This window comes from Nycticebus coucang, chromosome 9 (genome assembly GCF_027406575.1).
Source record: "Nycticebus coucang isolate mNycCou1 chromosome 9, mNycCou1.pri, whole genome shotgun sequence".
Classification (NCBI taxonomy): Eukaryota; Metazoa; Chordata; class Mammalia; order Primates; family Lorisidae; genus Nycticebus; species Nycticebus coucang.
In genome coordinates this window covers 124,174,843-124,201,360 of record NC_069788.1, presented here as the reverse complement: position 1 = coordinate 124,201,360, position 26,518 = coordinate 124,174,843, and the positions used below count along the sequence as shown (strand labels likewise).

Here is a 26,518-nt window from a genome sequence, read left to right as displayed (position 1 = left end):
TGGTGCCAAAAAGTTCTGTCTGTGGCCTATCAGAAACTTGGCAGCACAGCAAGAAGTGAGGGACAGCAAGCAAGTGAAGCTCTGTCTGTGCGTTAACTGCCCCCATCACTCGCATCACCACCCACCCGTCCTGTGCTCCTCCCCCTGCCTCCAGTTCATGGAAAAACTGTCTTCCATGAACCCATTCCATGGGCCCACTGCCCTCGATGTTTGCCCTGCCCTTTGTTTAACCCAGAGCGTTTACATAGCACAGAACCAGAGAAGACCAGGAGCTTCAGCTAGAAAGGTTACACAAGCAATACAACCTATCTTATTACATAGCTGCAATTAAAAACCATGTTCTAAATTATCATCTGTAGTGATAATGAAATCTATGAAAGCTCAATGAAAATTAGGGTAAGTCAAGTTCGAATAATAAGCATCCTTTTATTTGCTGACATCATTACAAAAACGGATTACATTAGCAACAAAAAGTGTTTTCTTGAGTTGAAGTCAGAGCAAATTACTCCCCAAAATGTTAAGTAAAACAGTGTACAACTTCAGTATTAAAATGTTAAATTTTACATTGTTGTTACCACTTTGATCTTCTGAACAATTTTATTGAGCAAAATAAGATAAAAGATTACATGTTTATTTTCAGGAATGTAAAGGTCTAATTATTCAAAGTTTTTATTATAAAACTAAACTCTGAAGATGTCTACAGAGTTGGCTTTTTTTTTTTTTTTTTAGTTTTTATCTCTTTAAATCAGTAGTCTAACAAGGATTAGAAAAGACAAAACTCTGTTCAGTGTTTCTGACAAAGTAGAAAGGGTGAAAACATAAATAAGGCTTTAATTTGGCAAAATATAATACAATGCCTTTTTCATCCTCGAATGAACATTTTCCAATTACTTCACTCTGTAAAAGATCAGAAAGAAAGAAACCCATTTTAAAACAAAGCAATAAAAGGCACCAGAAGACATGTGTCAAATGCTGCAGGTACATATTCCATTTGCTCTTGCGTGATGCTTTCACAACTAGGCTCAGAGCAGGTCATACAAACGGTAATCAAAACAAGAGAAAACACTCAGAATTCAGAAAAAAACAAGATTTTAGGTGGATACTGTAAAATGTGAGCCAAATCTTATTAGAAAACATTTAAGAGAATAACATTAGGTATTCATTTTTTATAAGTCCTACTCAAGAGAATTAAAGCTAAGGTGAGTGAGTAGCACTGGAAAGAGAAATTTATAACTCTCCACCCATGAATAAATGTCAGATACAGATTTTCTAAGGTCATATGAAGTTTTCCAAACCAGGTAAGATCACTAAAGAAATTATACTTCAAAAGTCATTAGACCCAAAGGAGTTAACCAAACATAGCATGTAAATTCTGATGTGGATCCTGCTTTGTCAAAAGTAGCTAAAAGCCTATATGGGTATAGCTATTAAATCTAAAAGTCTATTTTGGGTACTATTGGGGAATCTATGTATAGGTTTAATATTGGATATTGCAGAACCATTGTTTTAATATTTTGGATGTAATGATGGTGGTATGCATACAGTAAGATAACACCTTGTTCTCAAGAGAGGCATACTGACTGGAACTTACTGTTAAAAACCTTTAACATCAAGAAAATATGTAATGACATATAGAAAGCGATGAAGCAGGTGAGTTAAGTGTTATTTCAACTTAACATGTGAAATTTTTCAAAATAAAAAGGTGAGAGGAAAAGAAACAGTTAAAAAAGCAAAGTTATCACTAGCTATGGTTTTCTCTGGTTAAAACAAGATTAACAGTAGATCAGCAAGTCTGGATAGCCCACGGGTATGTTAAACTCAACCCATGACACAAAATGAAAACCTGATCCATATGAAAGTCAAGTGTTAGGTACGGAAATAAAACGATCTGGAACATTAGTGCACATGCATGCGCACACACACACACACACACACACCCTCATCTCAACTTTTTCAGGTAACACTGTCAGTCTCTACAATTCACTTCTGACAAACTAAGATTTAGGAAAAAGTCAGAATTGACTGAAGAAACTTGGAAGAGGCTATGAGCAAGGCATTACACAGAATGAGGAGAAAAGGAAACCATGACAAAGGAAATCAAGGTACAGAAGCCTGAAGTAAGGGAAAGAAAATCCCTGATGAACTTAAGGAAAGCACAAGCCCTGGACCCAGACACCCTCCCCCACTTTTTTTGGCTGCAGTTTGGCTGGGGCCGGGTTTGAGCCCACCACCATCGGTATATGGGGCTGGCACCCTACCCACTGAGGCACAGGCACTGCCCTAACCAGACCACCTTGATTTAAATCCCCACTCACCCAGCTACCACGAGCCACGTGACCTGGGCAAACAAAAGAACCTCTCGTTAAACAGGAGTAGTAACAGCATTAACACCTACCTACCATAATGCCCGGGACTACTGTGAGATTAAATAAGTGCCAGATTAAATGAACTTCAGAGGCACAGGCACACTTGCCTAGTGGCAGCTGATAAAATTGCCCTCCTCCCTCACTGGACTCCTCAAACTGGCTCTGAGGTAGGGAAATGCAGGAGAATGCAGTTTTCTGATAGGGTCAGAAATACACTTAGAAACAAAGCAAATGTGAAACATTAAAGAAAGCAGTTACCTAGGAACAGTGTCCTATAAAACACCAGTATTGCCAATCATGTCAATCAATCCCCCAAAGAAAGAGGAAGGATGGCAGCAGCCCACCCCACTTTCTGTGATGAAGAGGAAGGGGCAAATAAGAAAATGGCAAAGATTTCCAAAAGAATAAGAAAGGTTCAGGTTTCTACAAATTAAAAATATAAAAAGCTAAATAGGTCTACCCAGACAGCACTGAGAAATACTAATACTGCAGAGGAGACACCAGCTGGAGAGGCCCTGCAGGCACTGCCTGTTAGACCCCCTCACAAGAGTGGGAGGGGCGGAAGGAGGAAGTAAGGGGAGTCAGCAGCAGAGCAGGTGCCAGCTGGCCTGGCCAGGGAGGGGCCCTGGGACACCGACAAGCCAGGAGGGGCCTCCCTCTACTGCCGGGCTCACACAGTCTTCCTGAGACCAGTGGCCTGGGCCAGGCTGGGGCACCTCTCTCACAGGGCGAGGTGGTGGGAGGGGACTGGTGTGGGGTGTGTTCCAAAGTCAGGCCAGGGCACAGCTTCCCGCAGGCCCAAAGCCCTGGCCAGGCCACAGTGCAGCCTGGCCTCCGCCCACAGGACACTGCTTTGTAGTAGGCAGAATGGCCCCACCTCCAACCCCCCAGCACCATGGGTCCAGATCCAGTTTAGATCACTGAGCCCATCCCCGCTCCTGTGAAGGCACTAGCACGCCTACCTGCTAATGAAATCCCAACCACCCACAGGACAGGTCTGTAGCCAATGCCCAGCCTCAGCCTCTCCATGGAAGCTCAGGCCTGGGCCTGTCCCCAAACTCTCCATTCCCCACCCCCGAACGTCAAGCTGACAAGGTAATTCTCCTCCTCCACCAAAAAAACAAATTCAGCTTGTTATTTGTAATCCTAGAAGTACCACCTATGGACCCTTTTTATTATTTTATTATTTTTTCCCCTATTTTTCCATTCTATTTCATTCTTAAGACAAAGACAATTTTAATAATTATAGTCAATTTTAACCTTAATTTTTATTTTTAAAAATTTTATTGTTTCTTCTTCCACTTTTTACTTTTTCTTTTTCCTTGACAACAAAGAATTTACTAATTACAGTGGAAAATTTCCCAAGCACTGCCAGAGACTCCGGCACACAGATACTAGATGGCTACAGAACTCTAGAATGACTCAATTCAAACAAAGCAGCTTCTAGACACATTGTAATTAACTTGGTCAAAGACAAAATGAAAGAGAAAATTCTAAAAGCAGGTCAGGCCTTAAACAACAGCTGGGCTACAAGGGCAAAACTGACAGCAGACTTTTCAGCAGAAACTTTCAAACCAGAAGAGAGTGGGCTCCCACATTTGATCCTGTAAGAAAAAAGACAACTAGACAACTTCCAACCTAGGATTCTATACCCTGCTAAACTAAGTTTCATATTTGATGGAGAAATCAAATCTTTTACTGACAAAAAACACTGAGGAAATTTGCCAATACAAAACCAGCTCTGCAGCAAGTATTAAGACCAATACTTTACATGGACCAATACAATGGACTACCAACAAAATAAGACACCTAGCCAAAGCTTAGCTTTCACGATGGCCCAAGGCAACAGTCCACCATGCAACAAAATAAACAGAAATCCACCCTCGTTACCTATTTTCTCAAAAACCACGAATGGCCTGAATTTCACCAGAAGAGGCATAGGCTGGCTGACAGATAAAAAACATGAGCCACACATACGTTGTCTTCAAGAAACACATCTAACCTCCAAGAACAAAACAAGAATCAGAGTGAAGGGTTGGAAAACAATATTTCAGGCAAATGAAAATTAAAAGAAAGTGGGAGTCACAATACTATTTGGTGATACAATTGGCTTTAAAGCAATAAATGTAAAGAAAGACAAAGGAGGACACTATACACTGGTCAAGGGAATGATACAAGAAGACATTTCAATTCTAAATATTTATGCACCCAACTTAAAGCCTCCCAGATTTATAAAATGGAACCTATTTGGTCTAAACCATGTGATATCCTACGACACCATAATACTGGGGACTTCGGCTCGGCACCTATACCTCAAGTGGCTAGGGCACCGGCCACATACACTGGAGCTGGCAGGTTTGAATCCAGCCTAGGCCCGCCAAACAACAATGACAACTACAACCAAAAAATAGCCACGCGCTGTGGCAGGTGCCTATAGTCCCAGATACGTGGAAAGCTGAGGCAAGAGAACTGTTTGAGCCCAGGAGTTTGGAGGTTGCTGTGAGCTGTGACACCATAGCACCCTACTCAGTGCGACAGCTTGATACTCTGTCTCAAAAAAAAAAAAAAAAAAAAAAAACTGGGGACTTCACAACCCACCAACTGAACTGGACAGGCCTTCCAAGCAGAAACTAAACAAAGAAACAACAGACTTAAACATGACTATCGAACAAATGGGCTTAACAGATATATCCATGCAACATTTTACACCAATACTACGGAGTATACATTCTTCTCGACAGCTCATAGATCATTCTCCAAAACTGATCATTTCATACAACACAAACCAAAACTCAACAAATTTAAAAGAACATAAATTACACATTTTATCTTTATGGACCACAAATAAAACTGGAAATCAACCTCAAAGAGAAACCTTTAAAGTCATAGAAACTAAACCTTTTGCTGACAGAAGGAGATATAAGAAAAAATCATTATATTCCTTGAACAAAACAACAAGAAGCTACAAGCTATCAAAACCTTTGTGTGGGATATTGCAAAAGTAGTCTTAAGAGCAAAATATATCACTCCAAATGTCCACATCCAAAAACCAGAGTGCAAATCAGCAATCTAATGAATCATCTCAAGAAACTGGAAAAAGCAGAGCAAGCCAATCCCAAACCTAGAAGAAATAACCAAAAGTAGATCAGAATTAAATGAAATCAAGAACAAAAGAACTATTCAGAAGAAAAAGTTGGTTCTCTAAAAAGATAAATAAAATTGATAAGCCCTGAGCCAGACTAACTAGAAACAGAAAAGATCCCTAATAACCTCAAATCAGAAATGAAAAGGGGGAAATAACAGATAACATAGAGATACAAAAAATCATCAATAAATAATACAAAAAACTCTTATGCCCAGAAATTAGAAACCATGGAGGAAATGAACCAATATCTGAAATCACACAATATCCCTAGACTTAACCAAGAAGAAATAGAACTCTTGAATAGACCAGTATCAAGCACTGAAACTGCCAACAATAAAAAAGCTTCCAGTGAAAAATATCCTGGCCAGACTGTTTCACATCAGCATTCAAGCAAACCTTCAAAGAGACTGTGCCTATAGCGCAGAACCTATTCCAAAACACTGAGAAGGAAAGAAGCTTCCCAATTCCTTTTATGAAGCAAATATCACCCTGAATCCCAAACCAGGAAAAGACTCAACAAAAATAGAAAATTACAGACCAATTTAATTAGTGAATATTGGTACAAAAATATTCAGTAAAATTCCAACAGAATACAGCTACATTATTAAAAAAAAAAAACATCACAACCAGGTGGGATTTATCCCAGGAATTCAAGGCTAGCCCAAATTATGCAAATCCAGAAATGTAATTTACCACATAAACAGAAGCAAAAACAAATTAACATATGATCCTCTCAACAGATGCAGAAAAAGCATTTTACAATTCAGCATCCTTTTCTGATATGAACACTTAAGAAAACAGACATAGAACGTTTCTTGAACTGATTAAAGCTATCTATGACAAACCCATAAGCCAGTATCATACTGACTGGAGTAAAAATGACAGCATTTCTACTTGGAACTAGGACCAGACAAGGATGTCTACTATCACTACTACTAATCAACACAGCGCTGAAAGTCCTAGCCAATGCAATCAGGCAAGAGAAGGACATCAAGGGTATCCAAAAGGAGACAAAATAGGTCAAAGTCTCTCACTCTTCCCTGATGATATGATCTTATACTTAGAAAATCCCAGGACTCAACCACTCCTGGAAGCCATAAAAAAAATACAGTATCGTCTCAATATATAAAATCAATGTCCACAAACCAGTAGCCTTCATATATACCAACAGCAGGCAAGCTGAGAACTACATCAAAGTCACAATACCCTTCTCAATAGGCTTCAAAGAAAACACAATACCTTGGAATATACTTAACAAAAAATGTGAAAGACCTCTACAAAGAGAACTAATGAAATTCTGAGAAAAGAAATAACAGAAGACATTAACACAAGAATATACCATGCTCGTGTCTGGGAAGAATCGAAGTTAAAATGTCTATACTACCTAAGGTGATCTACAGATTTAATGCAATCCCCATGAAAACACAAAGGTCATGCTTTGAGGAACTAGAAAAAACCGTTCTTTGTTTTATATGGAACCAGAAAGACCCCAAATAACCAACGCAATTCTACAAAATAAAAACAAATCTGCAAATATCACATTACCAGACTTCAGGTTATCAGTCCACAGTTATAAAAATAGCATGGTACTAGCACAAAAACAGAGACACAGATCTCTGGAACAAAACAGAGAACCTAGAGATGAAATATCACCATCTGATCTTTGATAAAGCAAACAAAAACATACACTGGGGAAAAGAATCCCTATTCAATAAACAGTGCTGAGAGAACTGGTTGGCCACATGTAGAAGACTGAAACTGGACTCACACCTCTTACCACTAACAAAAATTGATTCATGCTGGATAAAACATTTAAATCTAAGATAAGAAACAATAAGAACCCTAGAGGAAAGTGTGGCAAAAACTCTTAATAGTATTAACCGTGGGCAAGAATTTATGAGGAAGACCCCACTGGCAACTGGAGCAACAACAAAAATAAATAAATGAGACCTGATCAAGTTAAAAAGCTTCTGCACAGCAAAGGATACAGTCAACAAAGTAAACAGACAACCTTCAGAATGGGAGAAGACACTAGAATGTTACAAATCAGACAAAGGGCTAGTGACAGAATATGAAGAGAACTGAAGCAAATCAACAAGAGCAAACAAACATGAATAAAATCTTATCCCAAGAAGACAGACAAATAGCCAACAAGCACATAAAAAATGCTCATTGTCTCTAGTCATCAGAGAAATGCCTAAGAACCACCTCAAGATGTCACCTAACCCCAGTGAGAATAGCCTACATCATAAAGTTTCAAAGCTGCAGATGCTGACACGGGTGAAGAGAGAAGGGGAACAGTTTTCACTGTTGCTGGGAGCACACTCTAGCAATCTTTTTGGAAAGAAAGTATGGAGAATCCTCAAAGAGGTAAAAGTAAACTTCTCATTTGATCCCACGATCCCATTACTAGGTATCTATCCAGAAGGGGAAAAAAATCCTTTTACCATAAGGACAGTGGCACTCAAATGTTTGTAACAACTCCATGCACAATTGCAAGGATGTGGGAACAACCCAAGTGCCCATCGACCCCTGAATGGACTAATAAACGGTGTGATATGTACAGCATGGAGCACCATTCAGCCACACAAAGACAGAGACTTTGCATCATTTATATTAACCTGCACGGAGTTGAAGAACATTCTCCTAAGTCATCTCAAGAATGAAAAAGCACGTACCCAGTACTAAGCTAAAACTAGGAGATCAACAACTACAGGCCCAAATGAGGAAAAACAAAATAGAATTAAAGAAGTGGGGTAGGAGAACAGTTCCCACCTAACGGGTATAATATAGGCGTATCTGGCAACTTTCTGGATGAAGGACTCAAATACAACTCTGACTTTACCTTACAAATGCAAACAGCATAATCCAATCATATGTACCCTCATTTTAATCCGAAATAAAAAATATATATACACACACACATATAAAGCAATATAAGCTCTGTGGCAAAACTTAAAAAGTAAATAAAATCAGCAATTAAAAATAATGTGTAATTTATATTTTCAATAATGCCAACACATGGAAAAGTATGGTTTTAGACATGGCTCACTAGTTCTTCAGTTCAGGCCTTAGCATACAGAGCTATGTATTCCGTGAACAGTTACATATTTACTCATATACATATAAATACATATATATGATACATAATTAGTTGATATTATTATATTCTTTATAAAATGTGGCATTTCCACTCAATATTATATTGTTTTATTAAAATTCTCTATAAATAAGCTGAAGTGCTGAAAATGGTTTAGTTCTAAAATAAAAACTACCTATTCTCCCATCACCCAGAAATAACTATTACCACTAACACTTTGATTTGGAGGCACATTTTTTTGCTGTATATTTGTAAAATTGAGACAAATGGAAGTAATGTTTTGAACTCTTGATACATTTTGCCAAATTGCTTTCAAGAAAGTTTGGTCTCATTTAAATTTACAGCATTAGTGAATGAGAATGTTTACCTTAAAATATCCTCAGCAAGTTTATATATTCTGTTTCTTTTAATTTTTGCTAATTTTATGATGAGAAATGATTGTGAATGTGATTTCAAAAAATATTTATTGTGAAAATTTAAAAATGTTAATACTGTGTATCAGGATTTAGAAAATTTTAGAAAATCCTGATACACAGTATTTAAATTATTTCTTTAATCATTTTTAAAAACAGCTTTCCCCTTATGCACATCCAGCAGTGCCTACATGTAGAAAACACAATGAGCAAAAACAATGCTAATACCAACATTGAGGGGTATAAAAGAACCGCGAGAAATGGATATACACATAAGAAGGCACTGTCAGTGTCAATAAGGACCATAAATGTTGGATGCTGGAGAGAGACAGGTCTAAAAGCAAAGGGTAATAGATAATCTTGTAATTATTTAAGCTCTCTAGAAATGAAGCTCTTTCCTTGTAACACAAAGGCCTATTGACTAACTTTAGTGTATTTATCATATTTCATAGCTACTTTTACTATTGTAGATGCCAAAGAAAAGCATGTATTATTAATAGATCTAGGAATTAGGCAATCATTAATGATTTTAGCAAAAATGATTTCACTAGAATGGCAGGAAGTGAAACCATTCTAGAGTGGATAAAGAAATAACAGCAAGAAAGTAGATACTTTCAAATAGTACACTAAAAAATTACAGTAACAACCTGAAGGACAAGCAAGGTTGAAATAAGACACATTTTCAAGACTGAACAGAAGAACCTCTATAAAGAGAGGAAGGCTGAAGTCATGGGAGGGAGAGATGGAGAAGTTTCCTCATGAAGCAGGAAGCAAGATTATTTCCTAAGTTGGGAAGTGGGAAAATGTGCCGAAGCTTGACACTAGGAAATTGGAAGAGATTAGCTTTCCAAAGGTAAATCATTACGATGACATGTAATTACTTTTGCTGTGCTATGTTTAAAAAAAGAGCTGGGTTTATTATCCCATGACATATAATTACTTTTGCTGTGCTATGTTTAAAAAAAGAGCTGGATTTATTATCCGACAGTCTTTTTAGAGGTTAACTAAGCTGAGTTAGCATTTTAAAGAGCAGAATAGGCAGACCAGAGGACAATTATTTTATGAAAGTGAATAATTCCTTCCACAAAAGGTCCCCGTAACATCAAACTGAAGTCTATCTCAACTTGGCCAGGACACCTACCCTATTCCTGAGGTCTTTGTATAGCCATCAGTCTTACCTGTGGGTTTTAAAAGGGACAATCCAATGATCAGTTGCCCCTTTGGGTCTCCAGGACACCATGATAATTTTAGAGCAAATAGCTCCAAATACATAAATAAATAATAAATCTATTTCCACGTATACCTGAATATTCCAATTACCACAGGCAGTATGACTTGAGTCATTCATATAATAAGCAAAACACAGGTTTAAAAAAAAAAAAATCACATTCACTGCTTGGAATACACATCATTTTAAAATGCTATCAAATCTGAGCTTTCCAAGGTAATACAGGCAATAAAAGCTCAAAATGACTTGGTTAAAGACGGGTTTATTTACCCTCAAGTAAAACTTTCCATTTCAAGAGTTAAAGAAGGAATTTGTTACATTTCCTACGATAAAAGCAAACTCAAATAAAACCCAGCTTCCAATTCAAAGAAATCATGATGATTCGACTTTCAATTCAGCAGTCTTACCTTACTAAAACATTTAGTCACTTTATTTTGGGAGGGAAGGAAGGAGGAAGAAAGGGAAAATTTTCTTTCAACTAAGATCAGAACTAACAGCCCAATTGCAGGGATTATGGCAATAAACAAAACCCGAGTAGCCAATTTACAAGACCGTCTGATTAAAAGATCAAATTAGGCAAAGGTAAAGGTTTTTCCCCCTCTAAGCTACAAGGCTTTTAAAATACACACAACACGGAAATAAAAATCCAAGAAAGCTAAAGTTTGTCATCTGGAAGTTCTGAGAGAGAGAGAAATAGGAAATACCTCCTATAGTGAAATCAAATATAATAAATACACCTTATATTCATATATAGACACACTATGTCAATTGCCCATGACTAGACAGCAATACTTCAGGTGCCCTTACCCAAGCTCTGGTAGTGTTCTTTCTCCTTCGTCAGCTGTTGGTTTACTGCCTGAAGCAACTGCTGTAGCTGTGTTACGGTCTGGTTTAGACTGACAGACATTGTCTCCTTCTCAGAAGACTCCTGCAAAGAAGAGGGAAGTGATGGAAAACTTTGTACGTAAGAAAAGGAATTTGCAACCAAAATCAGAAAATACAAACAAAAATAAATAGGAACAACATGAAAATTAACAATAGCAAAAACCACACAGACATACTGTTGGTTAACAAGCAGTATGAACCAGTTGGCACCAAAGAAAACTGTGTTGTAAATGTTGTCACTTGGCCACAGAGGAAAAAAAAAAAATCTATGAATATCAGAAATAAATTTTTCCTTTCAGATTAAAAAAAAAAAACTTGCCCAGAAAAGGAAAGCACATTCAAAAGTAAAAATAGTCATTAACATATATCAAGCTATTACTAAGTGTCAAGCACCCCTGCTACCCACTACTTTTTAATATAAGTATCTCATATATTAACTAATTTATTCCTTTCAATAGCCCTACAAGATAGACAGGTACAATTACCACCACCTTCTACAGATTATATTCAGGGCAACCAAAGCACAGAATGGCTCAGGAATCTGCCCAGCTGGATGGCTACTAAGCGGCAGGGCCATAGTTCAAACACAGGCAGTCCAGCTGGAAAACCCACACACTTAGCAGTACACCACAACTCTCTCCACACAACCTTAGTATTAGTATGATGCCTCACTAAGCTGAAGTGGAAATAAACATCAACGAAACACTGCCTTTTAGAGACGGGACATTTTGAAGAAAAGATTATCTTTAGTGCAGAGCGCAGCAGAACTGATGGAAGCACCATTTCCTAGTCAGAGGAGGATCTTACACACTGTTCTTCACAGTTTAGGGTTAAAGAAAATACATACTGTTTCTGAGGAAACATCACTATTCTCAATAACAGTCGTGTCTCCAGCAGCTTTTACTATTTTTGACTGGATAAGATCTAGTGACTGTTGGGCCTGGAAGGAAAGCAATATAACTACTAAATAATACAACCAAGAAATAAACACACACAAAAGGAGTGATTTTGTTACATGTTTTGTATAAGGTAAGTTCCTCCCGAAATACAATATAAAGTTATTTTCCAAAAATGATAATAGCTTCATCCCTCTAGATCAGCAGTTCTCAACCTGTGGGTTGCGACCCAATGAAAATACATCGCGGCATTAGGAAGGTTAAGAAGCACTGCTCCAGATGAAGATTATAAAATTACTTGCTGTCTTAAAAGTTCAAAACCATATAGAAGCCATATGAGGAAATTAATAACAGAGATAACAATAGCTGATATTTAGGTTAGTATTAAACTAGATTAGGAGTTAGCCAAATCTGGCCCACAGTCTGTTTTATATAGCTCACAGATAAGAACGGTTTTACTTTTTAAAATGGCAATGTTAAAGAAATAAAGAATAGTTGACAAAGACCACATGTGGCCACAAAGGTATTTTTGAGCCCTAGTTCAGCTCCCTCTCTATGCATAGTATGCACTTGGAAAAACTGGCCGAAAATTTTATGTAAGTGGGTTTTAGTGTACATGCTGTTTCATATCTGCCTGTTTTACAAAGTATTTTGTTAACTTTTTTTAGCCAATAAATATTCGTGTGCCCTTTCAATGGAGTGCTGCACAGTACTTCTGTCACACAGATATGGGGCAGTTATGTCACCTATCACTGCTATTTTAATGACCATAAATATCATGGCATATCTTTGAGCACCTGTTTAACATCTTTAAAATACTTTCTCAGAAACTACATTGCTAGGCTAAAACTGTATGTTTTATATTCTGATAAATATAGAAGTCAAAAATTAAAATCATGTATCAAAGTAAACTGACTGCTCAACCTTAAAGTGCCTTATCTTACTGAAGTTTGGGTTCAACAACAAACTTCCTAAGTTCATATTTTATCTATAAGAAAATATAGCAGTTCTGGATCCCTAGACTTCCATGTAACAATAATAGTAAGTTATAAACATGCAGAATCAATAAAAACATTTCTATTCATTTTTTAGAAAGAACCCTATTTTTAAAATGAGATACCACATACCTTTAAAAATCTATTAGAATGCCAATTATTAAAATGCTCAATAGTACTCAGTATTAGTGAGGGTACAGCAAATAGGTACTCTGATACCATGTTAAGAGAAATATAAATCACTATTGAATTTCTGGGATTCAATTTACAAAAACTATCAAAGTTTAAGATGTGCATATACCCCCAGTTCCCACAATCCCCTAAAAGTTACTGGTTTTGCTAATGGGCATATCTCCTATAAACACTACCACAGCTCTAACGCAGCTCTGATATAAGCATATGTGAATTTTACTAAAAATTTCAAGAGAGGAATTATATTTAATCTGTCAAACTAATGCAAAGAAGTAAGAAATGTAATCCTGAAAACCATCCATTTGCATATGAGATCAGGAAAATGTACTTGTACAAAGAAATAAATGAAGAGAAATGTCTGAAACCCAGAAATTTATACATCTATTAGATTTTAGTTTTATACAAAAGACCAATAAAAATGTACTTTGTAAATGACTACACAGTCAAATCCCAATTTAAAAACTGTATGGATATAACCAAATTTTAATGAGTAACTATGAGTAACTCTACTTAAATTTAAAAATCTTACTTTGTAATTTATAAAACAATAATATAAATGTGATGAAATAATAAAGTGAATTAAGAATCATGGAAAAACAAACCAAAAAATTTAGTTCCAAACTTTGAAACAAACACTTAAATTTATAAACAAGTTACTATAACAATTCAAAAGAATAAATCCAGAAATAGCAGTGCGTTTGCTTAAAAACCAAGGCACAACACAGCCTCTGTGATACTGCAGCTCTAGGGGCAAGCAATGTCGTTACCTTATGCAAATCACCAGCTACCTTCTGTCTTTCACTTTGTTCAGTTCTAAGTTTTGTGCGTGTTTCATTTAACTGTGTCTTCAACTATAAAAATAAAGGAACACCGTTATTAGCTCAATTTGCATTCTTCTTTCATTATGCTGCTACCTCTAGGACTAAAGAATAAACAACACCGCTAACAGTCAATGATGCACAGCAGGTCAGCCAACACACTGGTCCTGATGTACAGAAGAGCTGAGCAGTGGGGCTTCCCAAAAAGCCACAGAAAGGAACTAGAGTTCAGGGTGGAATACTACATGCACAAAAACAAAGCCATCAAATTCCAGTAAAGTGCCATTTAAAAGTATTCCTGTTTATATACAGTAGTTACTGAAATTATTCCAAATTTAAAGGCAAACAGATACTTTATCCACTTGTTTTTAAAGGCTTTCTTCATCTATACACGTCAATTAAAAAGAGTCAACTATGTAATATTTTGAAAGACATTAAATGAAAGATACAAATCCAGTAAAATAAAAACTCCAAAAACTTTATGTTCACCATTATTTAAAATTTCACTAAAGAGAGCAGTGCAAGACTACACTGGCCTAAAATACACCAATAAAAAATGTTTTAAGATATACTTCTCAATAAACAACTTGTTTAGAACAGTTATGAAATTCCATGAAACTCTAGTGCCAAAACACAAAGCCTCTTCTCTTGAAAACTGGTCAGATTAAGTGTGAACAAGGGAAATGAGGTGTATTGCCAAAAAAATAACTCTCTTATTATACATTCAACAAATTAGTTCTGCTTCCCACTCATAGGCATAACTCTCCAAACAGCTCTGCAGACCCAAAAGGGGAAAATATAAGACAGTAACATCTAAAATTGGAGGGAGAATTAATGGGGGACACTCCACTTGCAAAATTTATCAGGAGAATTCCATTTAAATATGCAAATCATTTTTGCTTCTCTTAACTGACTTTTAATACTCTATGTCAGAGAAATTAACCTTTTACTCAAGAACACCAAGTATAGATAAAGCAAACAAAATTATTCTATCTTAAAATGTGGCCAACAAGTTATCTTTCCTGAGCAAAAACTAAAATAAAGATTCCAAATTCAAGATCAAAATAAAAAAAGCAAACGCCATTCAAAATGGTCTCTTGACAGAAGCAGAAGGGCAAGAAATACAAAGAGCATCAGGCCGAATGGAGATGCAATCACAATCCTTAACGTCTGATGTTACTGTGGAGTTGGCGACTGAGCACAAAAGTTAAAAAGAAAAATCCACAACAACTAGTTCAAAATGATTTTTTAAAAACAAAGGGTAAGGGCTTGCAGCCAAGGCTTATAATCATCCTAATCTGTGTAATGTATAGCAACCACATGAATAAAACTAGTCTTACACTGCAGTGGAAATGAGTTCACTTAAAGTAAGACATTAATAAACCTGGTTTTAAAAGAAATAAAGAGAGGTGTAGGGGATGTGTGTGTGAATGTGTCTAGGGTTCTGTGTGCACAGATTAAACATCCCTAATGGGAAAATTGGAAATCCAAAAATCTAAAACTTTTTAAGTGCTGACATGATGCTCAAAGGAAATGTTCATTGGAGCATTTCTGACCTCAAATTTTCAGATAAAGAATGCTGAACCACTGAACATATAATGCAAATATTCCAAAATATAAAAAAATCTAAAACTTTTCTGGTTCTAAGCATTTTGGATGAGGAACACTGAACCTCTATTTCACAGAGCCCTACTCTGACAACGGATTCCCATAAAGCACTGCCATAGCATAGAAGATCAACCACAAAGGAATGAATTAAGAAGTTCTCTTTAGCACATACAGCAGTGCTAATGAGAAAATTCCAAGCTGAGCACAGTTAACTTTGGGTAAGGAGAAAATTTACTGTAATGTTAATCTTTTGAGAGCTTATTCTGGTATTTTTAAAAGATCTAATCCTGTGCTGTAGCAATTTTTAATTCACAGTTAGATATGATTGACACAGAGAAGATAGCATCCCTATCTAATAGCTAAGTTTGTCACACTGTACGTGTCTAAAAAATCTAAGAATTAAAACACAGGGTACTGCAAGTCTTAAGACATTTAGCTAACTTCAGTTATCTCAAAATCTGTGCTCTTAGTAACATGTTGATAATAAGGAATTTTACAAGTTTGATATTTTTAATTTATAGAAATACCCATTAAAAATTAGAAGCTTGATTAGATTATTATCCTTGAATGAAAGGAAGACTGTGTATCTTTAACCTTCAATAACTCCCAAGTTAGATACTAAGAGGCCCAGTTAACCCAGATAGTCTGTGAAGAGAATCGTCGTAACTCAGCCAATCTTTGTGTTGTTTCTTTACTCATTGAAAATAGTGCTGCTTGAGAAATTGGTTTTATAAAACATGAAAAATTTTGAAAAAGATTTGGAAGCCAAACATGCCATTGTTAGAAGCTAAGAAAAGAAGGATCATAGGCATCAGGAAAGAAGATCATCTTTGGAGTCATCAGAATATGAGGATTATCTGAAACTTACAAAAATGCCAAGCTAAAGATGTTAGCAAGGAAAAAAAAGTTTGGATGGTTTCTCCACATGTCAACACAAGTGCTTTCACAGCCTACTTGATACACAGTGGAGGACAAGCTTCTTACCAAATTTAGCTCTTCATTCTGTCTTACTGCTTCAGAATATGAATCATCAAGTTTTTTCTGCAATTCAGTCAACAGATCTTTCAGCTGCAATGAAGTTTAGAGTTTAAGATTGATCTCCTTAAGATATCCCATGTTTTGTATGCTACTTGGAAGCTCTGCCACAAACAACTTAAACTGAAATATCACTGTTATAAACTTAATTTGAATTGAGACGCCAAGTTTTAAAAAATTCTGTTGTAAGTACCTCTCTGACTTCCATAACATAGGTAGATCGTTCGATTTCTGCCTTCTCTAGTTCCATCTCCAAATGTTCTCGTTCTTTTCTTAGCTAGTAATACAAGAAGGAAAAGTTAACACATTTAAGACTTTCTTTTATGATGTTTCCCCACAGCAAGAAGTCATGACATTTAACAATATAAAACAAGACCAACTCAAACACCACTCAAGATATTAAAAGCCTAACTATTTTTGTTTTGTTTTGTCTTGATTCTGGTATTTTTAAAAGATCTAATCCTGTGCTGTAGCAATTTTTAATTGCTGGTATTTAGAGTAGAGTACTTGTGGTATCATAGCTCACAGTAACCTCAAACTCCTGGGTTCGAGTAATCCTCTTGCCCCAGCCTCCCAAAAAACTGGGACTACAGGTACCTGCCAGTTTTTCTATTTTTTCTTTCTTCTTCTTTTTTTTTTTTTTAAGTAGAGACAGGGTCTCACTCTTGCTCAGGCTGATCTTGAACTCCTGAGCTCAAGTGGTCCACCTGCCTTGGCCTCCTAAAGTGATAGGATTACAGGTGTGAGCCACCATGCCCAGCCTAAAAGCACAACTATTATCATTAGAAAAAATCTTAAAGATCTTCAGACAATTATTAAAGCTAAAGATGACTCCACAGGTTGCAAGTCAAATGATCAAATAACATACATTTTCAATATCTTTATTTTCTCTTCTTAATTGCTCTAGCTCTTGTTCTGAAGATATAAATGATGACTGCATCTGAAATGTGAAACAATTATATGACTAAGTAAATCACCAAGAAGATAGGTCTCTACCTTGTAGAATAATCAATTAAAAGACACTTCAGAAATTTTGAAATGCATCTTATTTAAAGCCACACTGAATTTTAAAAAGACCCTAAATAAGAGTCTCATTTAACATCACTTAAATTGTGGTGAAAACCTACTACAGTGGGCCCATCTAAAAGTGCTTAATTTTTTATTAGCAATGAACAGAAAATCTGTTGTATTTAACACCCAAATGCATTAACACAGAGTACCATTAGCATCTCTAAATTCTGCACATGTTGGCTCAAGAAAATAAGAGATGGCACTCTGTACCACACCCAAGAAACGGGAGAAAAATTAAGGTTGCACAGTAGCTCTCATGTGCCATGAACAGAAGAATGACTTAAAACGTTTTCTTAAATTCTATAGCTTGAGTTAAATACCAATATTTTATAACTAATTTTATTAAATTTCAAACTATTAAGGGGGTACAAATGTTTTAAGGTACATGAATCACTTTTGTAATGCTTGAGTCCCAGCTATGGGTGTGCCCGTCACCCAGTGTTCACTGCAACCATTAAGTAGGTTTCTGCCTCTCCTCTGTACACCCTCCCCCGCTGCATGATTTCCACTGAGTTTTACTTCCGTCTCTGCTCACCAGTCAGTTCCAATTTAATAGTCAGTACATGTGGTGTTTTTCTTCAAAGAATGGTCTCTAGTTCTATCCAGATTGTTGCAAAAGGTATTAATTAATTCATCTTTCTTATAGCTGAATAGTAAGTATTCATGGTATACATATTAATCCACTTATGAATTAAGGAGCATATAACTAATTTTGAACCCAGAATTCTTCACCAGATGTTATTACCTAGTAGTTCTATAACTAGCATTTTACATTCTATCTCATTACCCTTTAGTCATACTCTAAAAACCAGTTATTTTTCAAACTTGGGTGGGCGTCACCCAAGTGGGCCCTTAAAGGGCTCATTAAAACAAACATTGCTGCCTCTACACTCCCGCCATACTTCAGATTCCGTAGCTGGATTCTGAACCACTGCTCTAAGGTTTTCCTCAGTAAATACCTGTTTAATAGTCTTTTGTGATTCATCGACCTTAACTTTCCATTTATTTTCTTCTTGTTCCACACTTCTCTGTAGCTTCTGTAAAATTCCTTCCTACAGACAAAAGTATAGCTGCTTTGAAAAATTCACGTTCTAATGAGAATACAAACTATTTAGGCAAAGAAGGAATGTTAATGATTTAAAAATAAAATACAAATGTAGATTAAAAATCATTTCCTACTGTTTCTGCAAGGACAGATTTGTATTTTTCACACTCGAGCTGTAACAACGTGTGCATTTCATCAGCTTCTTTCAACTTGTGCTCTAGAACCTACAAAGAATGAAAGAGAAATTCTGTAATTTTATCAGACAGTTGTATGGTTCAAACTTGTTTCAGCAGTTAGTGCTGTACTATGATAAATGCTTTCTAACTATTTTATAATAAAACACTATCTTTCAACCTTTCTAAGTAGCAATGAAGTTCAGTAACCTTTTTGGTCATTTGTTTTTACTAGTAGAACAAGTCTGCTTACTACAAAACATATTAAACAATTTTATAATAAATGCTTGCTCCTCTTCAGCCAGGTGGTAAAAATCAGAGCAGATCCACATGTGGAGTTAAGGTCACAAGGCCTATGCTAAACACACAGGTATGGGGAATTTTATTCATGCCACATAAGATACAAGAAAACAGTAATAATAATACCCTCCAATTTTAGTGGCTAAGAATAAAAAACCAACCCAGTTTCTGAATACCTCTAAGGATGTATTTGGGGATGCCACAGTAAACCAGTGAGATTCTACCCACCTATCTCAAGTGATCTTTACTTTTTAAACCTAAGCTAAGAAGTAAAGGATAATTAAGTATTCAGTTTAAGAAACAAGTAAGACACACAGTTAAAGAAATGGCATTTTTGTACACAAATCAAATGCAAGAAGACTTACATTATTTCCACCAAAATTTACACAAAACGAAATCCCCTTAACACTTTCTCAAATAATCACTATTCCACTAATAATACATGCTTTGTCTTGCCCAGGTTTAAAATATAAACCATTCACTTCTTGAACTAACCTCAACCTCCTCTGAACCTGAAGTTCCAGCCACACATTCTCTTGCCTTCTTTTCAAATCCATGCAACCATTCACTGTAACTCTGTGGGGGTGAAAAGTCAAAATCAATTTTTAAAAAATATCTAAATGAAAAAAAAAATATCTAAATGAAATAAATTAAACATTTAAAATGACCAAATTAGACAATTATGAAAGAAAGAAACCTACATAAACACCACCCGACTACAAATTTTGAAGACTAACATAACTCTTACAAAAGTTGAATATAGCCCAGACTTGAAAATAAATACTAAAAATATACCTATTTTGTGCTACCATCAAAATAATATCCTGATCAAAAATATCTGCAAATCAATTTTGGAGTTTCAGGTAGAAAACTGGGCTTAAATATGCTTCTACAACTTACTAGCTTTAAGGCCAATGAACTCAATCCTTAAAACACAGAAAATCCAGAATGAGTAATCTTTCAAACATTTTTTTTCAGGCCATGTGCAGTAGCATATCTCTATGGTCCTAGTACTTCCAGAAGCTAATACAGGAGGATCTCCGGAGCCCAGGAACTTGAGACCAGCCTGAGTAATATAGCAAGACTCCCTCCTTACAAGAAACTGGAAAGTTAGTCAGCTATGATGGCAAGCACCTATAGGCCCAGCCACTTGGGATCAGAGGCAGGAGGACTGCTTGACCCAGGAGTTCAAGGTCGCCATAGCTATGATCATGCCACTGCACACACTAGCCCAAGCAAAAGCGCCTGTGTTTAAAAAAAAAAAAAGAAAGAAAGAAACAACTCCCCCCACTTTTCCAGCTAAAATAGTTCTCAAAAATGACATATTTTGAATTTATAAAATGAAATTTCAACTGAAGATGTTATATTTGAAGGATTTCAAGGTCGCTGAACATACTCCAGGGATTCTGAAAATATTTTGTTCAAATTAAGAAATATATATTATGAAGCACTTTTTAAAATCATGAAAAATGGTAAGTATACACAAATACTTGTTTCAATCCAAAAAATTTATGCTGACTAAAAATTTATGCTAGCTGATGTAAATAATGCATGTATTCCAGGTTTAGCAATTACTCAATTTTAGATTAAATATTCTAAATTATACATGTTTATCTAAACTTTAAACTCTGAGAATATTAGGTACTAATTAGTTAAAACCAAATTTCTTCTTATTCTTTGTAAGTCTTTGGTTTAGTACAATTTAGGGGAAAGTCACTTATAAAATTTCTAATAACTGCTATAATATAAAGTTTCATTTAAAGAGTGGAATCAGGGTTATCTATGATAAACTATCAAATAAGAACAAAAAAGTAGATGCTGAAATCACTCCATAGTATAATACCTTTAATACCAAATTAGTTTTTTAAAAAGTCTCCAATTAACATTCTGACATTACAAATCTAAACCAAGACTAAACATATCCTACTAAAATTCTGCGTAATAGCTCCAAATATGGGGACCCAACATAAATTAAAATCAGATAAAACAGTGATTGAGTTGCTTAAAGTTTGTAAGTCTCCCTCTACGTCATACAGTTTAGATCTGCTAAGCAATGGCAAACAGTAAAAAAAAATTCATTTCATGTATAAAACCTTTATATCCATTTGTCATGTTAATTTATCTTAACATTAATGAAGCTTCTTGCATTATTTATTATCCTCCATATCTTTAAAAACCTAAAATACTATACAAAGTTTAATGTATTTCTTAAATATAGACATGCAGAAATACTCAATTTTCAACAGTTACATGAATAAAGGGCAAATATTATCTACATCTTATGGATAATAAGCCATGAGTCACAGAGCATGTAATGTTCGTTACACATACAACAGAACCTGTGTATGGTTCTGTAACAAACTAGTCAATATGTGGAGGTGGCCAAGAAAAAAAAAACTAAGCCTACTGTACTGATACATACATCTGGTGCAAGTCCGGTCTATGAAAATTAAAAATTAGGTCAACTTAAGGAGGTAGTCAACTATGGAGGTTCTATTGTATTTATAGTGTCAGAAAGATTTGGTGAACTATGGAGGTTCGACTGTATTTACTGTGTCAGAAAGATTTGGTGACTGAGGGCAAGTAGTGTTACCACAAAGAATGAGTTTGTTCAATATGCTAACTACTCTGATCTGATCACTACACAGTACACTGAAATATCACAATGCATCTAATGTTTGCATCCCCAACCCTGTGCTGAGAGCCAGTACTGGTCTGTGGACTGTTAGGAAAACAGCCGAACAGCCAGAGGTTAAGGGGCCCAGTGAGTTGAATGAGGAAGCGATTGAAGCTTCTCCTGTACTTACAGCCACTTTCTGTTATTTGCATCACCTCCTGAGCTCAGCCTCCTATCAGATCAGAGGCATTAGATTCTCACAGGAGCAGGAACCCTACTGTATGTAAACTGTGCATGGGATCTAGGCTGTGTGCTAGTGCTAAACTTTAAACTCTGAAAAAAAAAAAAAATCACCCTGACGATACGAGGTAGAGCTGAGGTGGTGATGCCAGTGCTGGGCAGCAGCAGCAGAGAATCTGACTGCACAGAGACCAAAATAAATCAGCCGCTCGCAGGCTCATATCAAATCCACCCTTCCCCAACTGTGTGGAAAGATCGTCTTTCATGAAATCAATACCTGATGCAAAAAAGGTTGGGGATTGCTGCCTTGTATCTTATATATACAATTGTCAATTTGAAAAATAAAACTAAAATTTTTTTAAAGAATAAATTTGTTACATTAAAAAAATTTTACTGCTGGTAATCCCACACAATCTTTGAAGAAGGGAAATTATTAGTCATTAACTCATGGCTCAAAAAGTACTGCTAAATAAAAACATCCCCAAATCTTATTACCATTAATAAAATATAGAGTAGAAACAAAAATAGATTATGGCCACAAAGGAAAAAACATGAAATATTTTAACACAACCCCTTCTCTCAAGTTCAACAAAAGCAGTTTATGTTTACCCAGTGCAAGATATTTCATCAGTTCAACTCAAAGTGATAAAGACCTACTAAACAGATCAAACTTGAATGTATTCTCAATAATTATAATGGAAAACAAAACAACCGTCTCTCCTTCCTTAAATGTAGACTATATGTAGATATATATATATATAATCTAGGAGAGCAAGCCACTCACTACTACACATGGAACCAGCCATTAAGTTTATTCACACCACCCCCAGCACTCAAACCCAGAGGAGCTGGAGTTCCTTGGAGAGAGCTGATCCCAAGCAAGGAGCAGGAATTGTGCCTGATCAATGAGAACCATTCTGTCATACCACAAAACATAGACGCTCTCACAGGTTAGCCACACTGTATCCAAAGGACTTGGTAACCAGCCTGAATAAGCTCCAAGGGGCCAAAGTAAGACAAGCAGACATTACAGATCTCCTGACAAAGTGCACAGTACCTCCTCATGAAGTAAGCTTGCCCTCACTCTACCCCACCCTCAAAGTACCAAACCTGAATCTGATCAGGACTCTACTGACTAGGAATTTATGGGATACTCAAAAGATATAGGAGCATGCTGACACCACAAAGATGCAGTCAACTAAATCCAAATTGTGGTAAAGTGCACAGGAGACCACCAGATTTATTACATAATAAATGAAATAAAAATACCTCAGGGACAGCTTAGGTAAACCAGTCACATATTGACTTTATTTGGGTCCTGATTAAAAGCAACTAGAATAAGTTATTTTTTAATTAAAATATAAGACAAGTTATATTACAACTGGAAAAATGCAAGCAGACCAGATGTACAAAATTAAAGATGTAATATATAGTATTTAATGTAATAATAGTATTTCTTAAAGAGATGCTCATCCTTTAGAAATAAGTACCAACATAGTTACAGATGAAATGCTCAAACATCAGAGTTCCTTCAAAATAATATAGGTAAATGCAGGATAGGAAGTAAAACAAGCTTGTTTATATACTGATGTCAGCCATGTCCTGATATCTGATAAAGTTAAGATAGTGGGTACACTGGGCTTCATTGTGCTAATCTCTCTGCTTTTGAAGTGAAGTTTTTCATTAGAATAAAAAAAGAACTACACTTTATTTTAGGAAATTCACATGCACTCTCATCAACTTTCTCCACCCTTGAATACTTAATGTATTAATTCTCTGATCCAAAGTAAATTCTCTCTCCCACTTAGAACATGTATGACCTAAAGTAAAGCAAGATATTCAACATTAACTGCAAGACTCTGGCTTTAAGAAATGAGGAAATGGGGCGGCGCCTGTGGCTCAGTCAGTAAGGCGCCAGCCCCATATACTGAGGGTGGCGGGTTCAAACCCAGCCCCGGCCAAACTGCAACAAAAAAATAGCCAGGTGTTGTGGCGGGTACCTGTAGTCTCAGCTACTCGGGAGGCTGAGGCAAGAGAATCGCTTAAGCCCAGGAGCTGGAGGTTGCTGTGAGCTGTGTGAGGCCACGGCACTCTACCGAGGGCCATAAAGTGAGACTCTGTCTCTAAAAAAAAAAAAAGAAATGAGGAAATGGGCACACCTCTTGGGTGCGGCACCCAACTACCACAGGGACTTCACCTAACAAAAGCAAAAATTGTAATCTAATCATTTGTGCCCTCATATAAACTTGAAATAAAAACAAAAAAGAAATTAATATACGGTCAACACTGAGTTTTTAAATGTAAAAAGGCTAGTTCATAGCATCAAACACATTTTAAAAAATGTTGGTAAAACTAAGAAGTAATTTCTCAAAATTCAGTTCTATTTTGAAAAAGCCATTAAGAACATTATAGTACTGGTTTTATTAAACTTTAGAAATATTTCTTACACAAATATGATGCTTACAATCCTAAACAGTATATCTCATATGTAACTTTTATAGAATACAACAAAAGTATCAGATAAATAAATAGAAATGAGTCTTGAACTACGTTATTGGTCTTAACGTCTCAAAAGCACGCTAGGTTAATAACGAGAAAGATTATAATTAGCACACTATTAAAACCAAGCACATGGTGCAAATGCTGCTGTTAAAAAATAATAAATTAGTCTTACCAAATTAGAAGGGACAGACACTGTAGGAAATAACTTTTTGAGAACTTCTTTAGCCTCCAACTCAACAGCTTCCACATGTTGTTGTCTTTCCTACAGCAGAAGATGAATCAAATCAAACTTATGCAATTACAGAATTTTTAGAAAAGGATATGATCTTTTAAGTTCAAAGGGAAGAAAAGGTTTTAAAAATTATTTTAGTACTGAAAAATGTTAAAATCTCCCATTTTAAGATACCAAAATGCTTCCAGAAGAAAAAAAATCTGCAAAATCTCTAAAGCATCCTAAATAGCAAATCGTATCTCAGCAGTAACTGACAATGCAGACATTCTCCTTGGCACTGGAGATCAAGTGACTTGCTTCTCCAGGAATAATTCAAAACACACAGACACAAAAAAAACATTGCTCAGATGCATCCAACTGAGGTTTATTGGCTGGTAAATCTCTTAAAAAAAAAAAAAAAAAAACAGCATCATTCATGGACTAGGACTATATTGTCATGAGATTAATGACAATTTTCAATGCAAATTTCAATTCCAGCTTCAAGGTTAAGTGAAGCTATTTACTCTAAATGAAGTAAAAAAGGACAATCAAAATTTGATGAGTGACAGGAATGCAAAAAAAAGGAAAAGCTGATGTCTTATTACATCATTAATGCCAAGTATTAAGAAGACTAATTCTGACACTTGTACATGGACTCTGTAAGCTACAAATTTGAAGACATGTTATAAAAACGTAAGTTAAAATTTGCTAAGTTTTAAGTTCCAGTCTAATGTATCAGTCATAAGCTAAAAACCATGGTTTGTCAAAATTAGGGTAATGACTTGATCACATGCAAAACCCCCCAAATCTAATATTCAAACTATCTTCACAAAATAAAAAATGACACCTATGAAAAATTATATCTAAGCCAGGCCAAGAAAATCATCTGAAAACAACACTCAGAGTTCAACAAATGACAAGAAGGCAAGCAAGCTAGCAACATCTCAACCATATTTCCTCCAGAGTTATAGGTCTGACTTTTAAAATCTATTACTGATTCAAGGCAAATATATTTTAATTTAAGAAAATCTCATCACATGAAAATCTAAAATTTGCACAATTAAAAAACTAGAGATTTCAATGTTCTATGTATTAAAAAAATCTGTTAATTAAGGATTGGTGGCAGCAATTTTAAATTTTCAATAATTCAATAAAGTCTACTAATTTTCAGGAATACATTTCACTGCATAAAATAAGGTATATTCATTCAATGAAAATAATTAGATTTCAGAGACATTAAGAGGTGACTTCTATTGTTTGACCAAGGAAGTGCTAGAGTAATTTTTAAAGAAAATCAATTAGAAAAAGAGATACTATGAAACAAAAGCTTTTAAAAACTTCCCAAGGAAAAAAACAGTAACTAAAGGAAGTGTCTAACTCGTAATCAAGAACCACAAAGATGAAAAGTTACTTTCTTCCTGTACTAATAGTTTAGTTGCAACGTTTTCATTTGTTATAGTAGTTTGGCCACAGATACCAATTTCCATTCCACTTTAATACCTGAAAAAAATCTAACACTGAAAACCACATTACTGTAATTCCCTAACCACCTTTATCTAAGTGAAATGTACACGGTGGACATAAAGTCCATGTACAATTTAAATAGTCAACCATTTTAAACTGTGCACAAACTCTATGCCACCCTATATAAAGTGTCATGAAAGCAAACCTGTTATTT

At 35.7% G+C, this 26,518-nt stretch overlaps 1 protein-coding gene across 14 annotated transcripts in view; it reads right to left on the bottom strand.

Annotated features, from left to right (window-relative positions):
- Positions 1-409: 409 nt before the first annotated feature.
- KTN1 (kinectin 1) overlaps positions 410-26,518 on the bottom strand; it is a 128,897-nt gene continuing 102,788 nt past the window's right edge. For 8 of the 14 annotated variants that reach the window (XM_053603847.1, XM_053603852.1, XM_053603849.1 and 5 more), the window contains 11 exons: positions 24,802-24,891; positions 19,766-19,846; positions 18,932-19,021; positions 18,712-18,804; positions 17,550-17,621; positions 16,875-16,958; positions 16,631-16,714; positions 13,988-14,071; positions 11,985-12,077; positions 11,060-11,180; positions 410-897 (listed from right to left, as the gene is read on the bottom strand). In XM_053603847.1, the coding sequence (XP_053459822.1) occupies positions 893-897; positions 11,060-11,180; positions 11,985-12,077; positions 13,988-14,071; positions 16,631-16,714; positions 16,875-16,958; positions 17,550-17,621; positions 18,712-18,804; positions 18,932-19,021; positions 19,766-19,846; positions 24,802-24,891 (897 nt within the window). In that variant the 3' untranslated portion in view covers positions 410-892. The remainder of the gene's footprint in view (positions 898-11,059; positions 11,181-11,984; positions 12,078-13,987; positions 14,072-16,630; positions 16,715-16,874; positions 16,959-17,549; positions 17,622-18,711; positions 18,805-18,931; positions 19,022-19,765; positions 19,847-24,801; positions 24,892-26,518) is intronic. The other 6 variants (XM_053603851.1, XM_053603856.1, XM_053603854.1 and 3 more) reach the window with 1 other exon arrangement.